General features: G+C 38.4%; 2 protein-coding genes across 3 annotated transcripts; one reads left to right on the forward strand and one right to left on the reverse strand.

The window, feature by feature from the left end:
- The first annotated feature begins 471 nt into the window (after positions 1-471).
- Positions 472-6,595, forward strand: nots (nothepsin). The gene is made up of 9 exons (XM_026146744.2): positions 472-2,509; positions 2,741-2,921; positions 3,509-3,626; positions 3,873-3,991; positions 4,149-4,348; positions 5,187-5,312; positions 5,452-5,596; positions 5,803-5,901; positions 6,371-6,595. The coding sequence occupies exons 1-9, from the start codon at positions 2,454-2,456 to the stop codon at positions 6,545-6,547; spliced, it is 1,221 nt and encodes a 406-aa protein (XP_026002529.1). The 5' UTR covers positions 472-2,453; the 3' UTR covers positions 6,548-6,595.
- Positions 6,137-22,596, reverse strand: LOC113008875 (bestrophin-3). 2 transcript variants are annotated; one of them, XM_026146741.2, is made up of 14 exons: positions 20,901-22,596; positions 20,598-20,826; positions 19,221-19,315; positions 16,276-16,363; positions 15,866-16,011; positions 15,384-15,538; positions 13,907-13,984; positions 13,586-13,738; positions 12,436-12,516; positions 10,495-10,646; positions 10,197-10,287; positions 9,120-9,238; positions 8,706-8,963; positions 6,137-8,540 (listed from the first exon to the last, which is right to left on the reverse strand). In XM_026146741.2, the coding sequence occupies exons 2-14, from the start codon at positions 20,747-20,749 to the stop codon at positions 8,165-8,167; spliced, it is 1,944 nt and encodes a 647-aa protein (XP_026002526.2). In that variant the 5' UTR covers positions 20,750-20,826; positions 20,901-22,596; the 3' UTR covers positions 6,137-8,164. The 2 variants fall into 2 exon arrangements, 1 of the variants encoding a protein (XP_026002526.2); XR_013902967.1 differs by having other exon boundaries at positions 8,407-8,540; positions 8,633-8,963.
- Between the last annotated feature and the right edge of the window lie 1,415 nt (positions 22,597-24,011).

The following is a 24,011-nucleotide window of genomic DNA, read 5'->3' on the forward strand; positions in this document are numbered from 1 at the left end:
TTTTGTTGTTGTTATTTATTTAGTTTTTCATTCTTTGGCATTTATATTTAACATTTTCCAAATAATAGAAGTAATCACTGCAAATGAAAAAATCTGAAGCAGATTTAATCTTGTATAATTAGTCAGACTGTACATTAGGTTGGTGCAGGTTTCTGATCGAGTTGTTCTACTGAGATCAGCAGCTTGGAAACTGAAAGTCTATCACTCATTTTCAAGGTAATGCATTTATTGGTTACTTTATTAGTTACATTTTGCTGTTACCTGGCTTTACCTTTGCCTTCAGAACTGCCTCAGATATTTTGGCCCATGTTAACATGATTCCATCGCACAGCTGCAGTCATGCATCAGTACATTTCACATTCATGATGCAATTCTCATTCTGCAACATCCCAAAGCTCCTCTGTTGGATGGCCATCTGGTGTCTGTGACATCATCTATGACTGGCTGATGTGACAGTTGTAGTAACATGTGCACGTAATCAGTACTTTTATAAAAAAAAATGTAAAATATATACAGATTTATTTATGATCAGCTGTTGTGGTGAGATACTCCAGAAATTACATTTCATAACCTGGAAATGAGCAAGCAGAAGATCAGGAGTGCTGATTATTGATTGATCTGCAGTAACTTACTAAGGTCAAAGTGACTAAGACCTCAGAGTGTCAACAGTTACTCAATCAGACTTAACCACACAGATGGCTTTTCATAGAAAAATGTTTAAACCTTTAAAACTAGAAAAAAAATCGCTCATTCGGTGCCAGAAAACACATAAAATGCTATTGTTGTTGTCATAAAGCACACCCAGGGGTTTTTTTTTTCTTTTTTGTAAAGGGGGTTCTGTAATTTTAGAAAGTTCCCATTTACACGAGGAGTGAGGGTCACTTCTGTTTTTTGCTCATTCAGATTGAAGATGTTTAGAGGTATCTGGGATTGTATCTCAGCAAGGTTGTTCTTGGGAGGAGGGTAGGTTTGTGAGTCATCTGAATAACAGTGTGAGGGGAGTAGGTGATGCTGAAAAGCCACCCACAGAAAAAATGTCTGCTGGTTAAAATAAGATTTAAACTGCTAAAGAGCAGTTCCTGTAATGCTTTCACAACTCTCCAGTCTACAGACAAGCATGCAATAATCCACTGTGTGTAATGCAGCACTTGGATCTGAAAGTAGCAAGTACCCGGTCCTGGAGCTGAAGCTGGTGACAAACAACAGAGAAAAGGAGTTTGGAGATCATTAAAAGCAGTATGGCATGTTTAAAGTCAGCTGGAACATTCCCAGTCAGAAGATGGGTGTTAATAATGGACAACACTCAGCCCAACAGTTTAAAAATACTAATTTAATATAATATTAGTCTAATAACATCCTGGCAAGATGGTGTCATCCATTTGACCATATCTTGATGGCATGGTGCTAAGTTACCAGCTAAAGGTGCCAGTATACCCACCATGTTACTCGCATGCCGTCTGTGACATCATTACACATTGATTTCTGCTCGCTGTTCTGGCCGCTGAGTCTCCTGAACAGTAGGTGTCAGCACCAGATGGTAGCGCCACATTAACATTGGTTAAAAGAAACAGGGAAAGATTTAATAACTGGAGCAAAGCTTTTTTCATCTTTGAATCTCTATGAGTCTCTGAGCGTACTGTACTGATAAATCATTAAAATCAACACCATCTTACACTCGTGCCTTCAACCCAGCAGCAGCAGTAAAAGCACAACGCGCCATGTTACAAAAAGCTAGAGTTGTTTAACTTGTAGAAATGGTTGCTATGCATATGATGTCAATTTGATGCCAACTTTATCATACATCGCAGTTAACAAGCCACTGCAGGGCGGGTATAAAATTTAGCGGGCTTTATTAGTAACATCCAGAAAAATGTTTGGTGCCCTCTGGTGGCCATAACAGAGGTCCAGTTCAGGGACTCCAGCTAGCTGAAGTTAAATCTAGCAGACAGTCAGCAGCTTCAGCCGTGTCACCATCCACCTATCAGTCAAAGAGGTCACGCCTCTAATAATGCAAAGTTTAAACCTTTATACAATTTAATTTGTAAACCTGTTTAAATAATTTAAACAGGTTTACATATAAAGGGGAAATCAAACGTCTTTTTTTCTGCTGGAAAGTTTTAACATGGGAGTCTAAGGGGCTCAAGTCAGGTTGCTAGTTTAATAATAAAAAATAATACATTAAAAAAAGCCTTGACCTCCCAGATTTGGACATATGCTGTATTGGTAGCTGAGAGAGCCATGGATGACTTAAATACTTGTTGATCCACGTAATCTAAAATCTTCTGTGATCAAATAACTGAATAATAAAGACCTCTTCTGTCTGTTTAAGCTTTTGGGGGTGGACCTTCTCACAGTTTATTCACAGACTCAGATCCAATCAGACTTACAGTTCAGTCTGATAAACGTCCCCATCGGGTGCCAAACAGCAGTCTCTCAGACTGGCAGATACAGACATGTTCAGGCTGCTGCTCCTGCTGTTTTTAACATGGATGACCTCAGCGCTGGTCAGGTAGGACAATTACACCTTTGTTAATATGGTTGTTCTCTTTATATTAACAGCTGTCCATCCACCAGGGATTTAACAATATAAAGTCTGATTTTCTTCTTTGTTGTACATTTATCGAGGTGCTGTTTAGTGGACCTTCCTCTGTTGAGCCAAAACTAGGCCAACTGTTTTCAAATCAAAAAAGACAATTTGATATAAAAAGTTTACAGAGATACTAAAATGTTCCATCGTCAGCATACCTCTTAGACGGACGCGCTCAATTCGTACTCGATTGCGAGCTGATGGCCTGCTGAATGAGTTCCTGAAGGATCACGCCCCTGACATGATTAATCGCCGTTACGCTCAGTGCTTCCCGTCCAGCACGCCGTCACTGAGGCTCGGACGCACCAGCGAGAGGATCTACAACTTCATGGATGTAAGAAGAACAACACTGAGAGTTAGGGTTGCTGGTTCAAAGCCTTCAGCTATTATCAAAATATCCAGTGAGAAGTTTTAACCTTGTTACAGTGATTTAAATATTCCTCTAGGGGTCAGTGTTGTTCATAAATATGCTGATTTGTTAAGAATGATTATCAGATTTAAGGGAAAGTTGCTCAGTTCCGAAATATCAGTATGTCCTAAGTATGCAACTCAAGCTGGACAGAAGCAGTATTAAGTATTATTACAGAAGCAGAAATAAAAGAAATAATAAATAAAAAGTTATCATTTGTACTGCATTTCCATTCTTTATGTCCTCACAAGATATATGTTCCCAAAGTAAGACGTAGTTATTTCCTACATATAGAAGCTTTAAAATGAAAACAACACAGCCCAGTTTACTGAATAGAAACTAACTTAACTAATTTATACTATGAAAACAAAGGGAGTGCCAAGCTGGCCAAAATATGTTAGCATACATGCTAACATTAGCATGAGCATGTCACAACCAGCTACCTTTTTATTTATCTCAGAATTTTTCAAATTAAAATCTCAGCCACACTTTGTGCCCCTGCTGCGTTTCAGGCTCAGTTTTATGGTGAGATCAGTTTGGGGACTCCAGAGCAGAACTTTTCTGTGATTTTTGACACTGGATCAGCTGACCTCTGGGTGCCATCATCCTACTGCATCAGCGAGGCCTGCGGTAACACCTTACATAGCACCACACAATACCACACAACACCAGTGTTGCATTTGCAGGTCAGGGCAGCCTGACTTTGGTTTATTTTGTTCCAGTCTGATAAGAAGTTCAAAGTCTGTGTGTGTCTGTGTGTACTTGTATAAAGATGTTGTAGGCACATAAATCTGACAAAGGCAAGTCCACATAAAGTAAATAACATGTAATGAATATAAGAAAAGATAATGTCTATGTGTGTGTTTGCATTCACAGCGCTCCACAAGCGTTTCAAGGCATTTAAATCAGCTTCGTTCAGGCATGATGGTCGGAGATTTGGGATTTACTACGGATCAGGTCACCTGCTTGGAACTATGGCCAGAGACACACTGAAGGTCCAAAAGCTCTCAAAATTAAAAAGCTAAACTTCAGTATTAAAATTAACTAACAGCTGCCACGATTAATTTCAAAAATATTTTCATCCATCAAACTCAGTTTGACATTCAGGCACAACTAAAGGAGTACTGTTTTATCTTAATCAACTTGTTCCAGATTGGTGGTCTAACCATCCTGAACCAAGAGTTTGGGGAGTCCGTTTTCGAACCTAGTGAATCATTCCTGACGGCGAAGTTTGACGGTGTTCTGGGAATGAGTTACCAATCCCTTGCAGAGATTCTGGGCACCAATGTTTTTGACAACATGATTGCACAGAAGCTTGTGGACCAGCCAGTGTTCTCCTTTTACCTGAGCAGGTGCATTCATATCAGGAGCTCACCATTTCACCTCAATTAGATGCTCATTGTCATGCTCAGAGGAGCATGAGAGGGAGGATAATTACTTCTTCCTGTCTATTAACCTCTTACTACCCACCTGGTTGTTGGCAGCCCTGCTGAAAATATGGATGGGTTTACTCTTACATTGTAGATGTTAAGAGGGTTTATTTTTAGAATTTCTGGGTAAGCAGCTTTAAAAATCATGCTTTGAAACAGGCAGAAGTTTCACAACTAGTTCTTAAGTTTTGATAGAGTTTTGGTTGGTCAAGAGGGAAAGGCAGAGCAAGAGATAGCCACAGAGAAATGGAAAGGTCAAGGGTAACCAGGAAGTTCAAAGGGGTTTTACTGTGAGCTGTGGAGATGAGAGTTTTTCCCAAGGTTTCAGTTTTTTAAATAGGGTCTGCCTAGTCTGTGTCTAGGTCCAAGACTTATAGACTTCCTACCATCTACAGTGATATCAGAACAAATCCGCTTGGCTTCACTGACAAGAGCATCTGGTGAGCAGTGTTTCAGAGATACTTGATGTTTGGGGAGGTCTTATGGCTTCTAAGTATGCTTAAGTACGACAGGGTAATTCTACAATTTCGATCATAGACATGTTAGGATAAAGAAGAACAATCACCAGGTGAACCAGGAAGATCCACATGGTTGTAATTATTTAAGCATTCCTCCAGTGTTTCAGGGGTCCAGTCCAAGAGTATCTGGTTAGGCACTCGACAGAGATGCTGTACTTCTTGAGGGATATAAATGTGTTTGTTGTTTTTAATATGAGAGTTCTTATCTTTTGTTTATGTAAATGTGAGTTTTGTGCCCGCAGAAAAACCGGCCGTACCAATCCAGCAGGGGAACTGTTGTTAGGTGGAACAAACGAAGCGCTGTATATTGGACCAATCAACTGGCATCCTGTCACTGCCAAGGGGTATTGGCAGATCAAGATGGACAGGTACATTTTTCATATCCCAACAGCACAGCACTTTGGCAGTGTACTATGAACCACTTACAGTAGGGGAAATGGCACAAGACCTTTACCTTTCTTGTGAAGACATTCATTAATAGAAACATAAAAATGCTTAATATTTCAGTGTAGCAGTACAAGGTGTGAACTTGTTTTGTCCAAGTGGATGTCAGGCGATTGTTGATACTGGAACTTCCCTCATTGCTGGACCAACCAATGACATTCTGAGGCTCCAACAGCTGATTGGAGCAACACCCTCAAACTTGGGAGAGGTACCAAAATATGTCATCTCATAGTCTACTGAAAGACCAGAGAAAGTTATGACTTTTTCAAAGAAAATGTTTAACCTACAGAGGGGACACTTAGACCTACTACTTATTCCTGCTTCAAAAACAATATCAGATATTTCTTGAGAATACTATATGACTACCGTAACTGAATTTTTTCAGCATGTCACTCCTCATTTTGTGTGTTTCAGTTTGTTATCGACTGTGCCAGGTTGTCCAGTTTGCCTCAGGTGACTTTTGTCCTGAATGGAACAGAGTACACACTAACAAGTGAACAGTACATCAGGAAGGTAAGGAAGGCTTATTGTTTTCTTTAGCTTGTGTTAGAACAGCTGCCAGTCTTCTCTTTCTTTTTATTTTCTTTTTCTTTCTTTATTTTTTTGATAAAATAGTAGGAAGGGTAATTGTTTTGGCGTATTCAAAAATGCGTATTATTTTATTATTTTAATGATGCACCTGTCAAATGGCTGAAATCAGAGATTGTTTTGAAATGCAGCTAGCATTTAAACTTCTGTTTATAGATTCTTTGCTTTTTTTTTTTTTTTTTTACCTCACGCCTAAAAGAAACCACATAAAAAAATTCATAAATAGATCATTAATACATTGAGACTTAAGTGCAAATTTAGTAATTTGGCAGCTATATTTATTTTATATACTTTCATATTTTTACTAACAATTAAAATTGCTTAAGAAATAGAATGTCTCTTTTATACATGAAGCTACTAAACAACTACACAATCCACTTTTTGTCATTATCAGGAGACACTTGGCAGGAATGAGTTCTGTTTCAGCGGTTTCCAGGCTATGGACATTTATTCCAGCACAGACCCTCAGTGGATTCTGGGAGATGTATTTCTGACAGAGTACTACTCCATCTTTGATAAAGGACATGACCGGGTCGGCTTAGCACGTGCCAAACACTCTCCTGAACCATAACTTATTGGCGAACTCAACAGTAAATAAATACTGCACAATTGAAAAGCATTTTGTCATTCTCTGGCCTATTATTGTTCTCACATCATTCTCCAAATACATCAAGGACAAACAACTGTCTAGAAACTGCTGAATATTGCTGACAATACATTAGCCATTACTTCTGCCCCAATGACCACAAAGTTAACATTTTATTTGAAAAGGTACAGTTATTGGAGATTTAACAGCAGCAACAGGGATTGTACATTCATCACTTTATCTACATTTACAAAAGCACGTGTGATTTACAGTAATCACGGAAAGAAAGAAGATTTTGTTCTTATCCCCTGAGTACCAGTGTTTCATTAAGTGTTACAGTTCCTCTAATGGCCACCAGATGGCATCCAAGAAGAGTTTATTGAAGTGGATGAGAAACCCCCCTCCCCCTCCCCCCCATTCTTTCAGCATAAACAGCTAACTTGAAATGTTCTCATGTGGGCTGGAAATTATTCTTCAGCTAGAAAAATCACAAAGATACATAGGCTTGTTTTTTTTTTTTTTGTTGTTGTTTGTTTGGGGTTTTTTTGCACACGTTTCAACTCTAATAATTGTTGATTATTTTGTCTCATTTTGCCTCATTTCTAATTTTTTAAGGAATCATCTATGGGGGTTTTGTAATCTTTGGAATACCAGGATTAAAGAGTAATTCCAGCAAATTTCTTTTTAATGTGCTACTTAACGTCTCATTGGGCCATGCTTAATTTGCACATTCTGATACAAAAATTCAGGGAAAAGAAAATTCACACAAAACACCATATGGTGAGTTAAACAGCACAATTTTTATGTATCTTTATGGAAAAAAAAATCGCATTTGGACTGTAGATGAATATGCAGATAATTAGCTTAAATCGGCAGTTGCCCTGGATGAAGTTCCTGAATTGAGATGGCAAAATGAATGATCTAAGTGATGGATTTCAGTGTTTAACCATCCAGAGTCTGGCTCATCACAGTGATTCATGATTTCCCATTTTAAATTTGAAGTTCACCATTTAGTACAAGGGTTTACAAGGGTACAAGTTTTAAACTTGTTCAATTTCCAAGGTATTTCAGTCAAGTAATTAAGATTGGGCATAAATATATTGTTGGATAAAAATATTTTTCAGTAACTGTATGAGAAGATCTGTTTTTGGGGGGCTTTTTTTTGGGGGGGGGGGGGAGCATTTTTTTTTATGTGTGTTACTACAATGATTGATTTAATTATAAAATGATTTGATTGCTAGAATGAGGAAGCTTGGGAGAACATTTCTTAAAAAAAACACTACATGCTATTAAACATTGTCAGCGGGGTCAGGAGTATTTATCTTTAATAATAAGTTAAACCTCACAGGATTAAAATGGGGGTTCATGCTAGAACTGAAGAATAGTTGTTTGCGGTTTATTTTTTGATAGATCATGGTGGCAACAACTGATAAACCCAAAAACCTAGCTTAAATACATCCCTTAAGAGGCCATGTATATCCTGTTTTCCAAGTATTTTTGGTTAAAAACAACAACAACATTAAAGAGTCTTCTTCTTAGGCAACGTGGGTATTCATGTTACTCAGTTTGGTCTTACTGAACAGCTGAAGTTGTGGCTGGTTCTTATTTCTTTTCGAAACTCTCTGATTGGGAGCTGGTGTTTTTGACCTCTTCATTGTCGTTGGTTTCTTCCTTCTCATCCTCCTGAGTCCCTGTTATTCCCTGGAAGTCGTAATCGGGGTCAGGGAGCTGCAGAGTGTCTGAGGTTGGACCAGGGGATCTCCTGGACTGGAATCGAGCCAGTCCTTTTCTCCGCCGCCCCAGTCCTTTAGGACTTGGCAGGCTGCGGACCGATGCCTTTGAAGTCTGCCTGGAGAACTGGAGTGAGAACTGACGCCCCCGTGGTTTGGTTGGCTGACGATTATGGCCATTGACAGTTGTCCACCGAAATTCTTTGGGCCCAAGTTGAGTGGGGGAACAACAGAGAGAGGACGCAGTCCTGGAAATACAAAAAGAAAAAAATTAATTCTCACCTAAAGGGCAAGTCTAAGATTATAAAATACTGGGGTATAATTATTAAATTTTCAAAACCTTTTATCTCAAAATGAAGTTTGATGGCCGAACATGGAGTTGAATATCGTTAAAAAGGACACTGGCTGATCACCTTAGGGTTTCTGAGCCTGGGGCTTCATCAGTGGGGGAAGGATTCAGGCCATTCTGAGGTTTGGTATACGAATCCACATTCTGGCAAACGTCGCCACATAATGGAGGGCTGATGACAAGCTGGGGGAAAACAGAAATGGAGCTTTCCGGTGAGGGTGGGTTGCTGTTGACCTCCCTTAAGGTGGACAAAGTGTCCATGGAAGGCTGAGACATGAACAGCGAGGACAGTGGAACATTGATCCCTGGTCCTGCATTGACCCTGGATTTAGAAATGACCAACAGAAAACATAAAAGATCAGATCATTGTAATCTGTGGACAGCTGGATCTTAATATATAAATTATTAAATAGGAACCTTTGGTACTATCAGTAGGATACCAGTTACACATCTATTCATGCTTTAAATATTCTAATACCTGACATCTGGGAAGAAACTGCCAGTTGCATCACTGCTATGTCGTTTGAAGATGGGTCGAGGGGGTCGGAGGTCAGGAGGTTCCTGAACACTAAGCAGACGGCGGACCCGACCCAAAACCTGCAAACATTAAAAATATACTCAGAATCTGAACTTAAAGACTTTATCATTAGTACCTAATGTCAAAGCTTTACATTTAACAGGTTTCAAATTGTTCTATATTTTTATTCTTCTGCTGTACAAGAGTAGCTTTGTATGATTCACAGTTCAAAAATCATTCTTATGTATCATTTACTGGACTTTGATGGTGTCCTTCAGTCCATCTTACTTATCAAACAAGCCATCCCTTTAAGGTCACCATCCCTATAAGCCAACATTTTTCTGATTGGCTGCCCCTCATAAATTAACAGCTTTGACACAACGTGGGTGGGGTTTCTGTGAATCTGATGACCAAAAAAGGAACATCCCTTCTCTGTGACATCAAACAGGTCCGAGTGCAGAAAAAAATCACCAGCAACAAAGCATTTATAACAATTTAAAGCCTTAGGGTTTACCACACAGGGGTTACGGTATTTTCTGCACTATAAGACGCACTTAAAATCCTTTAATTTTCTCAAAAATCAACAGTGCGCCTTATAATCCGGTGCGCCATATGTATGACTTCTGGTTGTGCTTACTGACCTCGAACCGATTTTATGTGGTATACGGCACTCAAAAAATCTGTCAAAAGATGTTTTAGTATGACTTTGGTAAGCTAAGAAGCCACACCACTTGATGGATTGTCGGAGCATTATGGCTACCATAGTCAGGAGTCTCGCGGGGTAATCTCGGACCAAAACACGTCCGCTTCAGGTCCAAAACACTGCGGCATCACTGAGCGTTACAAACTGTCTAAATTCTTTCATCTTTAATAAAATGATCAGCGTTGCTGCTTTACCAGATGTAACAATTAAGTTTAACATCCAGGCACCCATCAAAACAGAATATGTAATGTTCTGACTGAGACAGTTTTTATACTTACCTCCTTTTTTCCAGAAATCAATTTTAAATTAAAAAATGAAAGCAATAAACATTTTACCGACTCTTGGCGCCGCAGCAAAGTATAGTCCTGTTGCCGCTGATGGTCGTGGCTAACATCAGTGTCGTCAAACTGCAGGATGTCCGAGAGACTGGAAGAGACATTGAAAAAGAATTTGTCATGCTGATAAAACTTCTCTAAAAAAAACTAATTCTATAACAACTAGCACGTCTGTGACAATTCACCCACACAGACTGAGCTACAATGTGAAACATAAACTCCAACACGTCCTTCAGGAAAAATGTTTGTTCTCTAGAGGATTATAACTGTGCATCAGCCGCTAAACTTGATCCCTGACCCCATGTCGGTGGTGGAGCCAAGAAATGAGGGGATGCAGTAGTCTGCAGCAGCCAGCGTGTATGGTGGCCGTGCATCGCAGTCATTCCAGTAAATGTCTTTGGTCATGTGAGGCATGTTCATGTGCATCTCATCCACTGCCAGGAGAGACACCTGCAGGAACAGGTAAAGAGGAAGAATGAGGCGTGTTCAGTTTTCAAGAGACATTATTTATAAAAATTTATTAAGTAAGATTAAATTGGTAAGAAAATCTACCAATAATTTAACAGGAGAATCTTTCATAGTCAAATCTAATCCGGTTGATTGATTGTGCTTCTTGGAAGAATGGATATTATTATATAACTATAAGAAGGAAGAAAACTGCCTAAATCACAACTGAAAAGAGCTCAGCAATATTTTTAATTATTTTTTATAGTTAAAGGAATTAAGGAATTTATAAAAGATGGCACAATATGTTGTATTAAATATCACATTTGCTTTTCTTGTTAGTTTATTTTCTAACCTTGTTGTTGTTTCTGATTTATTTTGTCACATTTATTTATTCATTTATTTACTGCTTTCGTTTTCTTCTTATTTACCAACTTGTTCAATGTTAGTTTATTTCTTTATTTCTGTTTATTTCTTTATTTTCCCATTGTATTTCCCCAATAATTCACAGATTTTGAATTACTGATTTATTTATTTTTTGTTATTATTATCTTATTTTTTTCTGCATTTTCTCTTTTTTTTATGTAAACAAGGGTGTGATTTAAAGTATAATATGGGCTAAATGTTTAGCCAGAATGAAAAATAAAACAGATTATGGAAACAACAACTTTGACCAAAATCAATAAATAAATGACAAATTAAATGGTCAGTAAATCAACAGGATGTAATACAAAGAAAAATGAATGTAGAAGCTCACTGAATGAGAAACGGTAAATGGCCTGTATTTATATAGCGCTTTACTAGTCCCTAAGGACCCCAAAGCGCTTTACATATCCAGTCATCCACCCATTCACACACACAATCACACACTGATGATGGCAAGCTACATTGTAGCCACAGCCACCCTGGGGCGCACTGACAGAGGCGAGGCTGCCGAACACTGGCGCCACCGGGCCCTCTGACCACCACCAGTAGGCAACGGGTGAAGTGTCTTGCCCAAGGACACAACGACCGAGACTGTCCAAGCCGGGGCTCGAACCGGCAACCTTCCGATTACAAGGCGAACTCCCAACTCTTGAGCCACGATCGCCCTTAAAATGTCACATTTTAAGAATCAACTGATGTCCTTATATATTTTTTCTATTATTTTGCGGTCTGTAACGCATTCTTCATTTGAGTAATTTAGTAATTTTTTCATGAATGACTGAATTGGGTAGTTTTGGTCTTTTATATGTTTTTGTGATTTCATATTTGCAAATATATAGTCATAGTTCTAGTTCTAGCATGCTAATAAAAGTTTGAATTATTTATTCAGAACATTAACTGTTACACAAAACAATGGAAATGTAAAAACTATTTAATTTTGATTTCTATTTTCTTATAAATACAAAAATCCATGTTGTAAGCTTTGTCATTATGATTTATTTAGTGCGGATTGATGTGGAAATTCATTTAGAGTGAAATGAAACAGAGTAAAAAATAAAAGTTTACTCTAAAACTTGCTTTCGAGTAGCTTGTGTTTAAATTGTGTGTAGCTGGGCCTCCTGTGGCATCATGTGCTTGACTTCCTTGCGTGATGTAAAAATAAAACCAAGTGTGGAAATGTTCCAGAGTATATTTTTGTCCAGCAGGAGAAACGTGTAGGCAGCTCCTTTCCATCTATTCCGTTCTGCTCCCTGACAAACCACAACAGTTTCTCATGTTCCCTTTCTGTCCACGATAAAGTCAAAAGTGTTTGTTCTACCAGAACAGACCCTGGAAATATAAGAGACTTTGAGCCTCCGTCATTGCTGACCTGAAGGTTCCTGTCGATGATCCAGTTTGCCTCAAAGTCATCGTCATCATCGCCAAACGGGTTGATCAGCTGCTCTGCTACCTGCCAAACAAACAAACATGTCTGAAAATCAGTCAAACTAAAAACACAAAACTGCCTATATGTAAAAAAAATAAATATTACTACTGCTCATGACAATCGAGATGGCCGTTGTCACTGCTCTGTAGGTTTCCTTGTCTCTGTTTAAGGGATTTTTCAACATTGCTTGCATTATAGTGATACCAGCATATGTATCTCCAATTTCTACAAAATATTGTTTTTGAGAGGATGTAGCAGCTTTAGTTTCTTTTACCATGACACTGAGAACAAAACATTTATAACCACACTACTTGTGACACTCTGGCTCATGCAATATTTCTGGCTCGTCTCCACCAAGTAGATTATTATTAACTTTGTGTTATTTATATAACAGAAATACGTCATGAGATGAAAGAGGTCAGCCACAAATGTATTGATGTGTTTCAAGCAGAAGAAAAACAAGATAGACACATCATTTTGTGTTATTAAATGTGTTATTAAATAATTAATCTGAAATATCTCATATAAACTTGGTCTTATTTCCCAATCAGCATCCTCCTTCTGCTTTTATTAATTGTACTCCTTCCATTAAAAATACATTTTGTTTGTGTTTGTCTACATTTGAGTTCCAATTTTGTACTGAAGCATAAGAACTGTGTGTGTTTTTGGCTTATTACTGCCTATCTTATCTCTGCATTTAGTACTAGATAAATAAGTACTTGAATTTTTGAATATGCAGTCATGTAGATTACATACATTAGCATATGTTACCCTGTCTCTGTGAAACTGTAGGACACATCTTCCATGAAAAATATCTGCATAAATATATTTTGTTGTATAACAAACTTGAGGAATAAAGAAGTCCAAAACTAAATTTTACTTTTGCCAGAACAGCACAAAAGCCCCTCTGCAGGCTTCCAGACAGGAACCAATCAGACAACAGTGGGCTTTCACAGAGGTGTGACCTAATGAGACATGACACACCAGGCTTGATGAGTCATGCAAAGCTACTCTGGTGGAGTCTCTGACTAAAAATATAAATTCACAAGTTTGTTTTACATATTCACAAATTGTAGGAAAGAATTTATTTGACCTTAAGCCAGCCACAGTAGAAGAAGAACTGCAGCAAGGTGAAAACGGGGACGTACAGGTCAAGGTCATGACCTTGGTAACCACGGGTGTGGTCAAGAAACTGTCGACCAATTAGACAAGCAAAGAAAAAGGTGTAGACAGCAAGAGTGACAACCTAAAAGGAGAGAGAGAGTGAGAGTGTTGTTCAGATTCCTTCTTCTCTCTGTGGGCGATTCAGAGCTCTGATTCAGTTAGTGTAATGATTATGATGTGATTACATGAGCTACATCCGTATCAAACATGCTGCTGTGGCAAGTACGAAACAGAGAGGACGGACACAGACCTGTGTGTAAACCAGAGGGACACCGACCCAGTTGTAGCCAAAAAGAGTCGCACACCAGGTCCTGAAGCGATTCATTTCCTAACACAGAGAGGAAACAGCAGTCTTTCCCCAGCTTCCAGCAAACTGTGAATTTCTGTAACTCAGTAGGCTAGTTGGAAAAAGAGTCTCATTTGCCGTTCTGGGAAAGCTGAGTGTCACATTACCTACATGTCTCCTTTATGTGGTCACAGGCTAACGGGGGTTTTAGGATCTAACTGGCTCCAAAGGATGAATGAGTGTGCTTTGAGTGCTTAAGAGCTTTTTCCTCTCTAACAGCATATGTCTGTAATCAAATGGCAGCGTTGGAAAAAATATTAAGGTTATCTGATTATACTGATCTTTAATGGCCATACTGTATTGTTTTTTACCATGATGTTATCATGATAATGTAAGATATAAGCATGTAGTTAAATTAATAGTGATACATTATGAGACGTAAGTGGCTGAGCCACAAAAATCTTTTTGCAGCTGTAAACAGTATAAAAGATGGACATAGCTTCTGGGTCTGACACCGGTCAACAAGCATTTTGGTACTGGCAGTTTTTCACCTGTGCTGTAGCAGATTGTACTTGCTGATGCCAAATGTAAAAACTGTTTTTGTTTAGCTTGTTGTGTTTTTTAGTTATGAAGTATTGGACAACTTCAATGACTGGGCAGAAACACCGATGCATTTCAGCATTTAAGAAATATGTTTATTTTCCAGAAAAGTGAAGTCAACATTAAGGAAGGTGTTTTTGTTTGTCGTGAAATACGTGAACTGATGTTTGATGACGTGTTCAAAACGAAACCGAAGCCTAATGGATCATCACCACGTGAAGCATTCATGTAGCATGTCCAGAATTTTCTTGGCAATCATGGAGCAGAGAAATTATCCACAGCTGAGCTTGTGGATAACGCGCTGAACGCATAACAGCTAATAAGTGCCAAAATATTAATGAAGATACACGCCTTACATCTCAACTTTCTTTCACCAAATCTGGTTGATGTCAGTCTCGAGGCTTCAAAATAGGGCTTCCAAAGATAGGATGTTGTCATAGAAGCTATGTCCACCCTTAGTCAATATTGCCCATTTCCAAACATGAAAAAGATAAAATAAATAAAATACCCAGGCTAATACTTTAAGCTTTAGTGTGCCCAGGGAAGGGATTTGCTAATAAGTGACTAAATTATACTAATGATAATAAACGTCTTCATGGCAAAAACAAGAACCTGTGGTGGTGGTAAAGTCACTGCGGCGTCGTTCATCTATGCAATTTATTTCTTGTGTTTGAATTTATGCTTACAAAATCATAAAAGTGTTGTGAGTTTATGGAGATTATGTTGCTAAGCAATTTCTATGAAGCGAACCACGGCGACGCTAACTGCCCTGTCGGCCAACAACAGTGACACATTATCCCTGCAGCGTTCTCTCGCCATAAAAGTGGATTTTTATAGTCACGTTGAGAATGTTCTGCAGGTCGATGCTGTCTTGGATGCGTCCTTCCTGCCGAGCTTTAGACGCCAGGTTGGAGAACCAGACAACAGGGATCCAGTACTTCAGGTGAGGAGAACGAACGTTCTCAAACACCTTCCTCTCCTCAGGTGTCATGAAACCTACAGATGGGGAAAAAACATTGTTTAAAATAAGTCAGTGTTGGATTCATGTTGATAGACTATTTAAATAAAATGATGGATCATATTGTTCCAAAGCAGTTTCAGACATAACGCTTCCATGCAGACAGACGTTTAGGTTTTGTTGACAGCCCAAAGTACTTCTTTAATTGGCCAATAACAAGGTAGTCCCTGGAGTGATATCAGGAAGAAATTTAAGTGGCGAGGAGCCGAACTCTGACTTTTATATTTCTAGTTAAGACACATTAAGATCACAGTGTGCTCATTTTGAAATACAGCTGATACACACTAAAATACTCAGGCTCTAACCTGCCTCGACCACATGATCCATGGTCGGGAATCGTTTGCAGACAGCCGTGCTGACGGAGCGGAAGATGAGGAGCGATGTGAGGTTAACGTAACGTACCAATGTCCGGCGCAGCAGGCGGCCATATTCGTCTTTACCCTGAACACAGCTGTAGAAAGATAGAAAACAAAAATGGAGTTCGTGATTATCGTCAGCTAACCACACCTTATCCTTCTTGTGTATTCAGGCTCGTTTTGCACGGGGCACTGAAGTGTTCCCAAATCACTAAACAAGACAAGGTAGCTTCTAAATAAGTTAATTATGGATTCTTAGTGGCTACATTTGTCTATCTTTGATGTAAAGTCTGTGAGTTCCTGTCTGTGCCTGTAGAGGGCAGTGTTTTTGTAGTGGGTATTAGAGATGTAGACTGTACCTGGAGATGTGGAACATGAGTCTGTCCGGCCAGGGCAGGTTAACAAACTGATTCCACCACCGATTCACCACCAGAGTCACATAAAAACCTAAAACATTTATATTCAGTTAACACATAATAATTTGTAACTGTTGTGATAATGCAACCTATCCAAACAATTGAGCTCTTTTACAGCAGTAAATAAATAATCATGTCATGCTGACTTACAATGATGTTGCTGCAAGCACATTTAACATGAAGGACACATTGTGAGAGGCCCTAACCCTAAGAGTTTGATAGAGATCTTATCAAACTCTTATGATATACTTTAGTATTCAAACACAACACATGTCTGTCAGTCAGCACTAAGCCCTGTTCTCAGTGGGTAATATTAGCTTGGCGTATCCTGAGATTATTATAATAACACTCTGGTTCTTTGATCCCCTGTAAATCCAACAAACTGTAAAGTGACAGCCAGGTGTTTGTTAAAATCTTAAATCTTAACCACCTGAAATATATGGCAATGACCCAGTGTGCACACATTTACAGGTGTGTATAAAGGACACACAGTGGTACTAAATACTGTCAGTGGACTTGAGTCTCACACACAGTTCACAGTTGTAGCTTGAAAACTTCATGTTGCAGTTTGCAAAATACCAGAAGTGCATTTATTTCTTTTTCTGCCACATATCCAGACCTCCGTCCAACATAGTCCAGATATATCCAGACCTCCTCTGAGGTCTTCTCAGCTATCAACAGGTGATATCAGACAGGTGGATGTATGATCTAAATGTCTGCTAGGCTTTACCTCAGCCAAATGAAATTCTTTAATTCTGGACCGTGTTTGGAGCACTTTTAATACAATTATCTGACAAATAACATGGCTGGCTGTGAGGTTTAGTTTTGGTGAGTGAGATTTACCTGGATGCTACTTAGCACTAATCATCAGCTATCTGTGAGTAATGCACCCACACAGAAAAACGAAAATCTATTGAAACTTGAAAATAAGCAGAGAATCAATGGATGGCATTACCTTGATTATCTCTTCTAAAGAGTGTATGTGTCCTCTAAGGACTGGTTGGATATATGATGTTTCCTGGTCTATCCAGGGGTTCCCACACAATTTTTCCTGCTGGGAAAACCTCCAGAATAAAGCCCAGGATGCCCAAACTATGTGAAGTGACTGTTTTCAGTGCAATATTACTGATTACTGAACCTGATTTTCTCGTGAGTCCACGTTGTATATTAGAGACTCTAAGGTCAATTCACTTACTGCAAGGGCATTTTTACAGTTCATTTACTCTGGTCCAAATCAGTTGATGAGTTTTTAAACTTGTTAGTTTCCTCTATTGTCTGATTTCACACGTAGAAAAATTCAAGTAAACACCACACAAACTAAAATATGTCACTCAAACCACATGGTAGTGTGAAGTCCTCTTATTGGCCATGTGTGCGGAGCGGGAGTGACAGAAACAAAAACAGGACTATTTTTTGGATAATTCTAAAATTCATATTTATCTGGGAAATGTTTTGAGCAAAACTGTACTCTGCATATGGCTCCAAGTGTGATTAATATTTTCACATCTGAGTTTAATTTAAACAAAACTAAAGAGCACTCGCTGCAGGACACGACACCTATTTTCTTACATTGTGTTGTTGATGTCATCACAGTCATTTAGGACCATGGGTCATTTTTGTCTGGATACTTTGATAAATTGTCAACTCATGCACAAGCATCTCCTGTTTTTGGCATTTACTTTAGTTACTGACACTATTTGTCTTTTATTTTCTGGAAAAACCACATTTTAGGAACTGTCAGGTTTTAATCTTTTTTTCAGTTGACAAACATAGTGAATATGCATCCTGGGATGGTGGTGGTGATGGTGGGTGGAGATCAGCTACACAAACATTCATCCTGCTTTTAGCCTTTTCTCCTCTTTAATGATCCGATTCCATTAGCAGGCTGCTAATGAGGCAACCAAACACCCCCTCTGTTCAGCTCTCCGCTCAAGCAGGAAACACACTTACAGTTATATTTGAGTTTTCATGTCGCTCTTTTTTTATTAGACTTAATTTTTACTTTAGTATAATAATAACACAGGTCGGCTACGTTCTTCAATCCCCTGAGAATCTCTCAAGTCTGAAAGGCATTAGGAATGAAATCTAGGAAGATAATAAAATGTTATGTAATCTCTTCCAGTATCTGAGAATCACTGGTTAAATGATCATAAAGCTTGTTTTTAAAATATAAATATATTAAGTAAAATATAGCAACTAAATATGCTTACTGTATAATTAAGACTTTTTCATGAATGGACAAGATGAATATCAGATATGTAACTCAACCATTCACCACCGTGACGTCTATTTTAGTCTGGAAGTGTTTCTTTCAGAACAATCGTCCATGTGATGATTCATGTGTTTTACATGTCATCAGTTCAGATAGTAGTAAGCTTTAAGGTTAGGACCTTGTGCAGACAATGGTGACTGTAGGACATGGTACACTCGACTCCAACTAAGTCCCTGAACTGGACTCTGTAACATGTTTGTGGAGAATTTTTACTGCAGTTATGTTAAAAAAATTGTGGTTTGCTGAACAGTTAAAATAATAATAATAATAATAATAATAATAATAATAATAATAATAATAATAATAAAGTCTTTTATATAAGCATTTTTCTAAACAATATTATAAAGTGCTTTACAGAAAGCATTTTTAAGAAGTTATTAAACACATCTGTCAAAAAGAAAGCAATAACAAAAAAGTTGCTCTACCTTCCTGCCCAAAAAATCCACTACAACCACAGCACTAACACACTCACAGTGGCTTTACAGTTCTATGAAGTCAGACAGAAAGGTCTAACCGTGAGGTTAAAAATGGAATTAGCCTGTATGTTTCTTTTAAAAGAAAAATACTAGAAGACTATTGAAATAAAAGTAAAGCTATGGTTTGTCAGCTAACATACCCAAGACGAAGGTGACGGGGATCTGTTCAGCATATTTGTCACAGTACATGGAAAGTTTCTCAAACAGTCTCTTCTGATCCTCGGAGAGCACAATCCTAGAGGACAGAGGAAACCGTCGTCACTGCCAGCAACTAAGAATTTAACATATGAGAAATTCTTCTGAAGTTACTCTTCAGCCGATCAGAAAGTTTCTGAATGAACTACAATAAGCTGCAGGTCTGTTGCCCAATATGTGCTTCTATTCAGAAATACAAAGTCAGATAAATCTTTTTCTACACAGACATTTTCTGATATACTGTATTAGTTATTTAATATAAAACCTTTAATGAAATTGCATAGAAGGCTCACATCCTGTTTGCCTGGAGTCAGATATGTGGTTACAACTTGATGAAAGCTAAATAGTCAACTTTCATTTGTAGCATATATAAATGATAACTCAGTCATGTTGTTTGTTTTGTACAACAGTCTCATCAAGTTAATTTATTCTGTCATATTATATTTATTGTAGTGAGCTGTTATACTTTATTTAAGATATTTTGCTAAATAATGTGTTCATTGTTTTCCCTGCTGCAATAAAGGAATTTGGCAGGTTTGGGGCTGTGAAATAGATCTTTTCTTAAATATATATGAAGATAGTATCAAAAACAAGAGCCGCTGAGACATAGTTTTAGAAAGAGGAGATTGTGTTACTAGGTCCCACCTCCTGTTTTACCCAAGTCTGAGCTTAGCTGTTGTTGTATCAGATTCTACTAATATTTTGTTCTCACTGATTGGATAGCAGGGGGAAAAATGCAGTGGTCCCATGGATCTGTCAAAAAAAAAAGTTGAACAATTTAGGGCAACTGATTTAGTGGTTTGTTTTGTATGATTTACGCTTTAAAATAATCCCAGTTCATTGTATACTGGATCTTGATACTAAGGTTATGACAGAGAGCTAAAACTAAAAACTAAAAACCAAAATAAAAGTTTTGGAAAATAAAAACTTCAGAAAGAGCTGAAAGATTCAGACAGAACAAAGCTCATTTAGCTTCTTCCCCTTCTGAAACACTCTAAGATCAAACTTTTGCACACAGAATATGAACATTAATCATTTACAAGATGAAAAAAATGTTTTTGGTTGGCTCATGTTGCTAACCAAAAAGGGGCGGAGCTTATAACCACTAGAGTGAGGATATATTTTGGCTTCACTTCTTGGGACTCATCCGACATTACATCGAGTTTTGAGTTGTATCAGCCACTCTGAACAGTGTAGCAATATTTATTAGTAACTATGTTGAAATTTACAAGAATTTAAAAGAAACACTTGCATGATGCACAGCTGTAATACGACACTGTCGCTTCCCTTCCTGTGACTGTGTGTGTGTGTGTGTGTTTGACCTGTATACGACGCTGAGGACGGTGTACAGCAGAGCAAACAGGATGAACTCTCGGTACAGCAGCTTGTAGATGCTCCCCTTCCAGCGCAGCAGCAGCTGGTGAAAACCGAAGAAGGTGGCGTTGGCGACTTTACTGGAATAAGTAACCGTCATCCTGAGACTGAGGAGCAGACTAAGACCTTCATCCAATGGGAGCTAGTGGATAGTCCCACTGGTTTTCTGGTTACTGCCTGGATAATTAACACCACCTTAACATTATGAACATAAATGATCACTTTTGTCATTATTGCTGTATTTTACTCACAGAAAAATGCCGTTGCTTCCTCCTCAGCAGTGCTCTTCATCAGGCTTCTTTCCTGATTTCTTTTTGCCAAATGCCAACCAAACACACACTCTTTCTCTATCTCTTCCGTTCTCTCTCTCCCTCTTTTCTCTTCACCATGAAGCTGTCCAGTTGCCCAGTAATGCCATGCAGCACACACACACACACACACACACACACACACACACACACACACACACACACACACACACACACACACACACACACACACACACTATTCAGAGCTATATTGATGAGCCAGAAGGCTAAATGTAGTCATGTTTCAGCTGTGTGTGTGCCAGCATACATAACATTCGAGGTAAACATGTATAAACAGAAACACTATAAGAGGCAACATGAGGTCATAACACAGAGTGACAGTGAACAATCAAATAAACATAAATGTTTTAATATGACTATAAAATAATAAAGAAAGATTCATTTTAAATCTTTTTTAAAATTTGATTATAAAACATTTAAATACCAAACAGCACTAACTTTATATTTCTAAAGAGGTTTTCCATTCGCCTCGAGTCAGATGAAATTTGTTTAGTGGCATCTAGTGGACACTAGAGCAACTCAACTAATTCATGTTGAGAAATATGGAGGGCTCATGGTGCCAAAATAACAAATTAAATAAAAAATAAAAAAATAGGGTCCTTCGCAGTATCTTACCTATTCCTACACAGCAAATTCAAAAGTGTTAAATGTTTTGGTGTTAATAGTCTTCTTGCAAAAGTAGAGTTAATTTTACTCTAAGCAGAGTCACATTCTTTTAATGTAACTCTGAGGTGTAAAATGATAGTAGTTAAAATCGAGTGTTAAAAATGAGTGTTTCTATGTCAAATCTGGAGGTGTTACAATGGAAACATTAACTCTTGACCTCTTAACTCTGAACTCCTACAGGGGCTATGACACCAACAGAGTAAATTCACAGACTCCGCCCCCAGCACGGCTCCAATCGAAGCTGAAGTGAAGCCGTTTCAGAACATTTTGCTCTACATGTTTGAGTTGTTTGCGATGCTTGGTAAGTCATTTTTTCAAAGATTGTTTCAATTATTATTATGAGCTTTTACTTCTGTGGCTCTTTGGAGTTGAGACAAAGCTGTGTGAAAGGCATTAGCCATGTTGCTCGCTGATAGCATAATATTCTGTTTTAGTTAGCTGAAAGGTATTGTTTGTGGGCAAATACCACAGCCTTGAAAAAAAGCTTGCATGTGAATTTTCAGTCAAACTTTTGGTCAAATACACCTAAAACAAGGTCTAGAATGTGAAATGTTGGTATAATGGTGCTACTTGAAGCCTGAAAACGATCGCCCATAAAAAAAACAAAAAAACCCCCAAAAACGAGCAAACAGCAGTAGCAGACGTCCTGACTGGATTCTACGTTAGCATAGATCCCTCCAGAGTTTTGTGCACACGGTTTAGGTAAAAATGAAAAAGGTTGAGGTTTTACATTTAGTTCAGTATTACCTGTTGCCCATGTCTTTGTCTTTTGGGAAAATACTTTACATAAGTAATGGCTCAAAGAGGATTCCTTTTTTTTTTTACTGTGCTGCAATTGTTTACTGGATTATTTGTGCCATTAATTAGTGTCAACTAATTTTTATTCAATCTCCACACAGGATATGCTTGTGAAGATGGAATATGGGGGAGAGCAGAAGTGCGTTGCAGTTCCACAAAGGGATGAATGAAGGACATGCATATTGTATTGAAGCAATAAGTGATGAGATGCTGTTATTTGCATTTACCATGTCAGACCTTTTGATAAACAAAATTCTAATGAAAGTGAGAGCATGTATACTGTTACATCTTTCAGAAAATGTTTTGAAATTGTGGTGCACAGTTCAGAATAAATGTTTTTCAAAAACCATTGCATCTTTTTAGTAAATGTTTATTTCCAAAAGAAATTTCTAGAAGTTCAGAACAGTAAAATTCCCGCTTTTTAGAATGAATTAGAAGATAACTCTTACGTAGTTAAACTAAAATAGTCTTTGAGAGTTAATATATAAACTCTTAACACCAAGTGTTAAATTATCAACTCCAGACAGATTTGGTGTTTAACACTAAATCAGAGTTAACGTACCAACTCTCCAAAAAGAGTTAAATTAACACTCTCTGGTGTGGACCCATATAGACACTTTAATAGTGTTGAAATCAAATCCGACAGTGTTAATTTGGACATGCTGGATTTGCTGTGTAGGACTGCACTCTTCTGGACAGAGATCTCAGATGTTGTTCCCGGGGTCTGCTGGAGTTACTCGCCTAGCTTGGGGGCCACTGCATCGAGTACTCAGATTACAACTGGGACCACTGTTGCCTTCACCCTCCACATCTTCTCGAGCTCTTGTGCTCCTTATGCCCTACATTGTCTCAGGAGCATCGCTGCACAGCCTACCCTTGGGGTCTTTCCTGGTGTGGTAAACCCCAACCTTTTTTGCTTTTGTGCTCAGAGCGTGTTACTGTGAGGTCATGGTCAGTGTCCCTGTGCTGGCTTTCAGTCCAGGTTTGTCAAGCCACAGTTTCAGATTGAAGAAGTCAGTTGGATGACTCATGAAACGTAGTCAGTATCTGTAGCCAGTCTTGTTGATGGGGTTCAGTACAGCAGCGGGATCCAGGCCTGATCTGCTCTTCATTTTTTTCGTGTTTATATCATGTGAGACAAATGTCTTGGTGCATGTTCAATCATCCGAGGAAGGAAATCCCAAAAAGTTTCTTTTCTTCTGGACGTAACGTTTTTATTGGGAGAAACGTTTCATCACTCATCCAAGTGACTTCTTCGGTCTAGGTGACTGCAGGTTTTCCCAATCTTATAAACAGTACATTTGCATAATGACTGAAACTAGCACCACTGAAGGAACAAAGGGCTTGGAGGTCAGTGGTTGATCAACAATCACTGATGAAGCAAAGCACAGCAGGACAGCTGCTCCTTAAGACAAATATTGTTCCTCTTCTTCTCAGAATCCAAGCTGGGAGCTGGTTCCACAGACGAGGGGCCTGAAAGCTGAAGGCTCTGCCTCCCAGTCTACTTGGATGGGAGGCAAACACATAAAACACCTCTGCTCCAAAACATATTTCAGAAAGCAGTTGCAC

Source organism: Astatotilapia calliptera, chromosome 17 (assembly GCF_964374335.1).
Source record: "Astatotilapia calliptera chromosome 17, fAstCal68.1, whole genome shotgun sequence".
Classification (NCBI taxonomy): domain Eukaryota; kingdom Metazoa; phylum Chordata; class Actinopteri; order Cichliformes; family Cichlidae; genus Astatotilapia; species Astatotilapia calliptera.

What these genes read in the sequence shown, in the direction of transcription:
- nots (XM_026146744.2), top strand. Translation starts at nt 2,454, where the DNA reads ATGTTCAGGCTGCTGCTCCTGCTGTTTTTAACATGGATGACCTCAGCG. An exon ending in ATGACCTCAGCGCTGGTCAG is followed by an intron (nt 2,510 to 2,740) that starts GTAGGACAATTA and finishes TTCCATCGTCAG; the next exon opens with CATACCTCTTAGACGGACGC. An exon ending in GTGAACAGTACATCAGGAAG is followed by an intron (nt 5,902 to 6,370) that starts GTAAGGAAGGCT and finishes TGTCATTATCAG; the next exon opens with GAGACACTTGGCAGGAATGA.
- LOC113008875 (XM_026146741.2), bottom strand. Translation starts at nt 20,749, where the DNA reads ATGACGGTTACTTATTCCAGTAAAGTCGCCAACGCCACCTTCTTCGGT. An exon ending in CTCATGTTCCACATCTCCAG is followed by an intron (nt 16,012 to 16,275) that starts GTACAGTCTACA and finishes ATCTTTCTACAG; the next exon opens with CTGTGTTCAGGGTAAAGACG. An exon ending in GGCTCCACCACCGACATGGG is followed by an intron (nt 10,288 to 10,494) that starts GTCAGGGATCAA and finishes TGTCTCTTCCAG; the next exon opens with TCTCTCGGACATCCTGCAGT.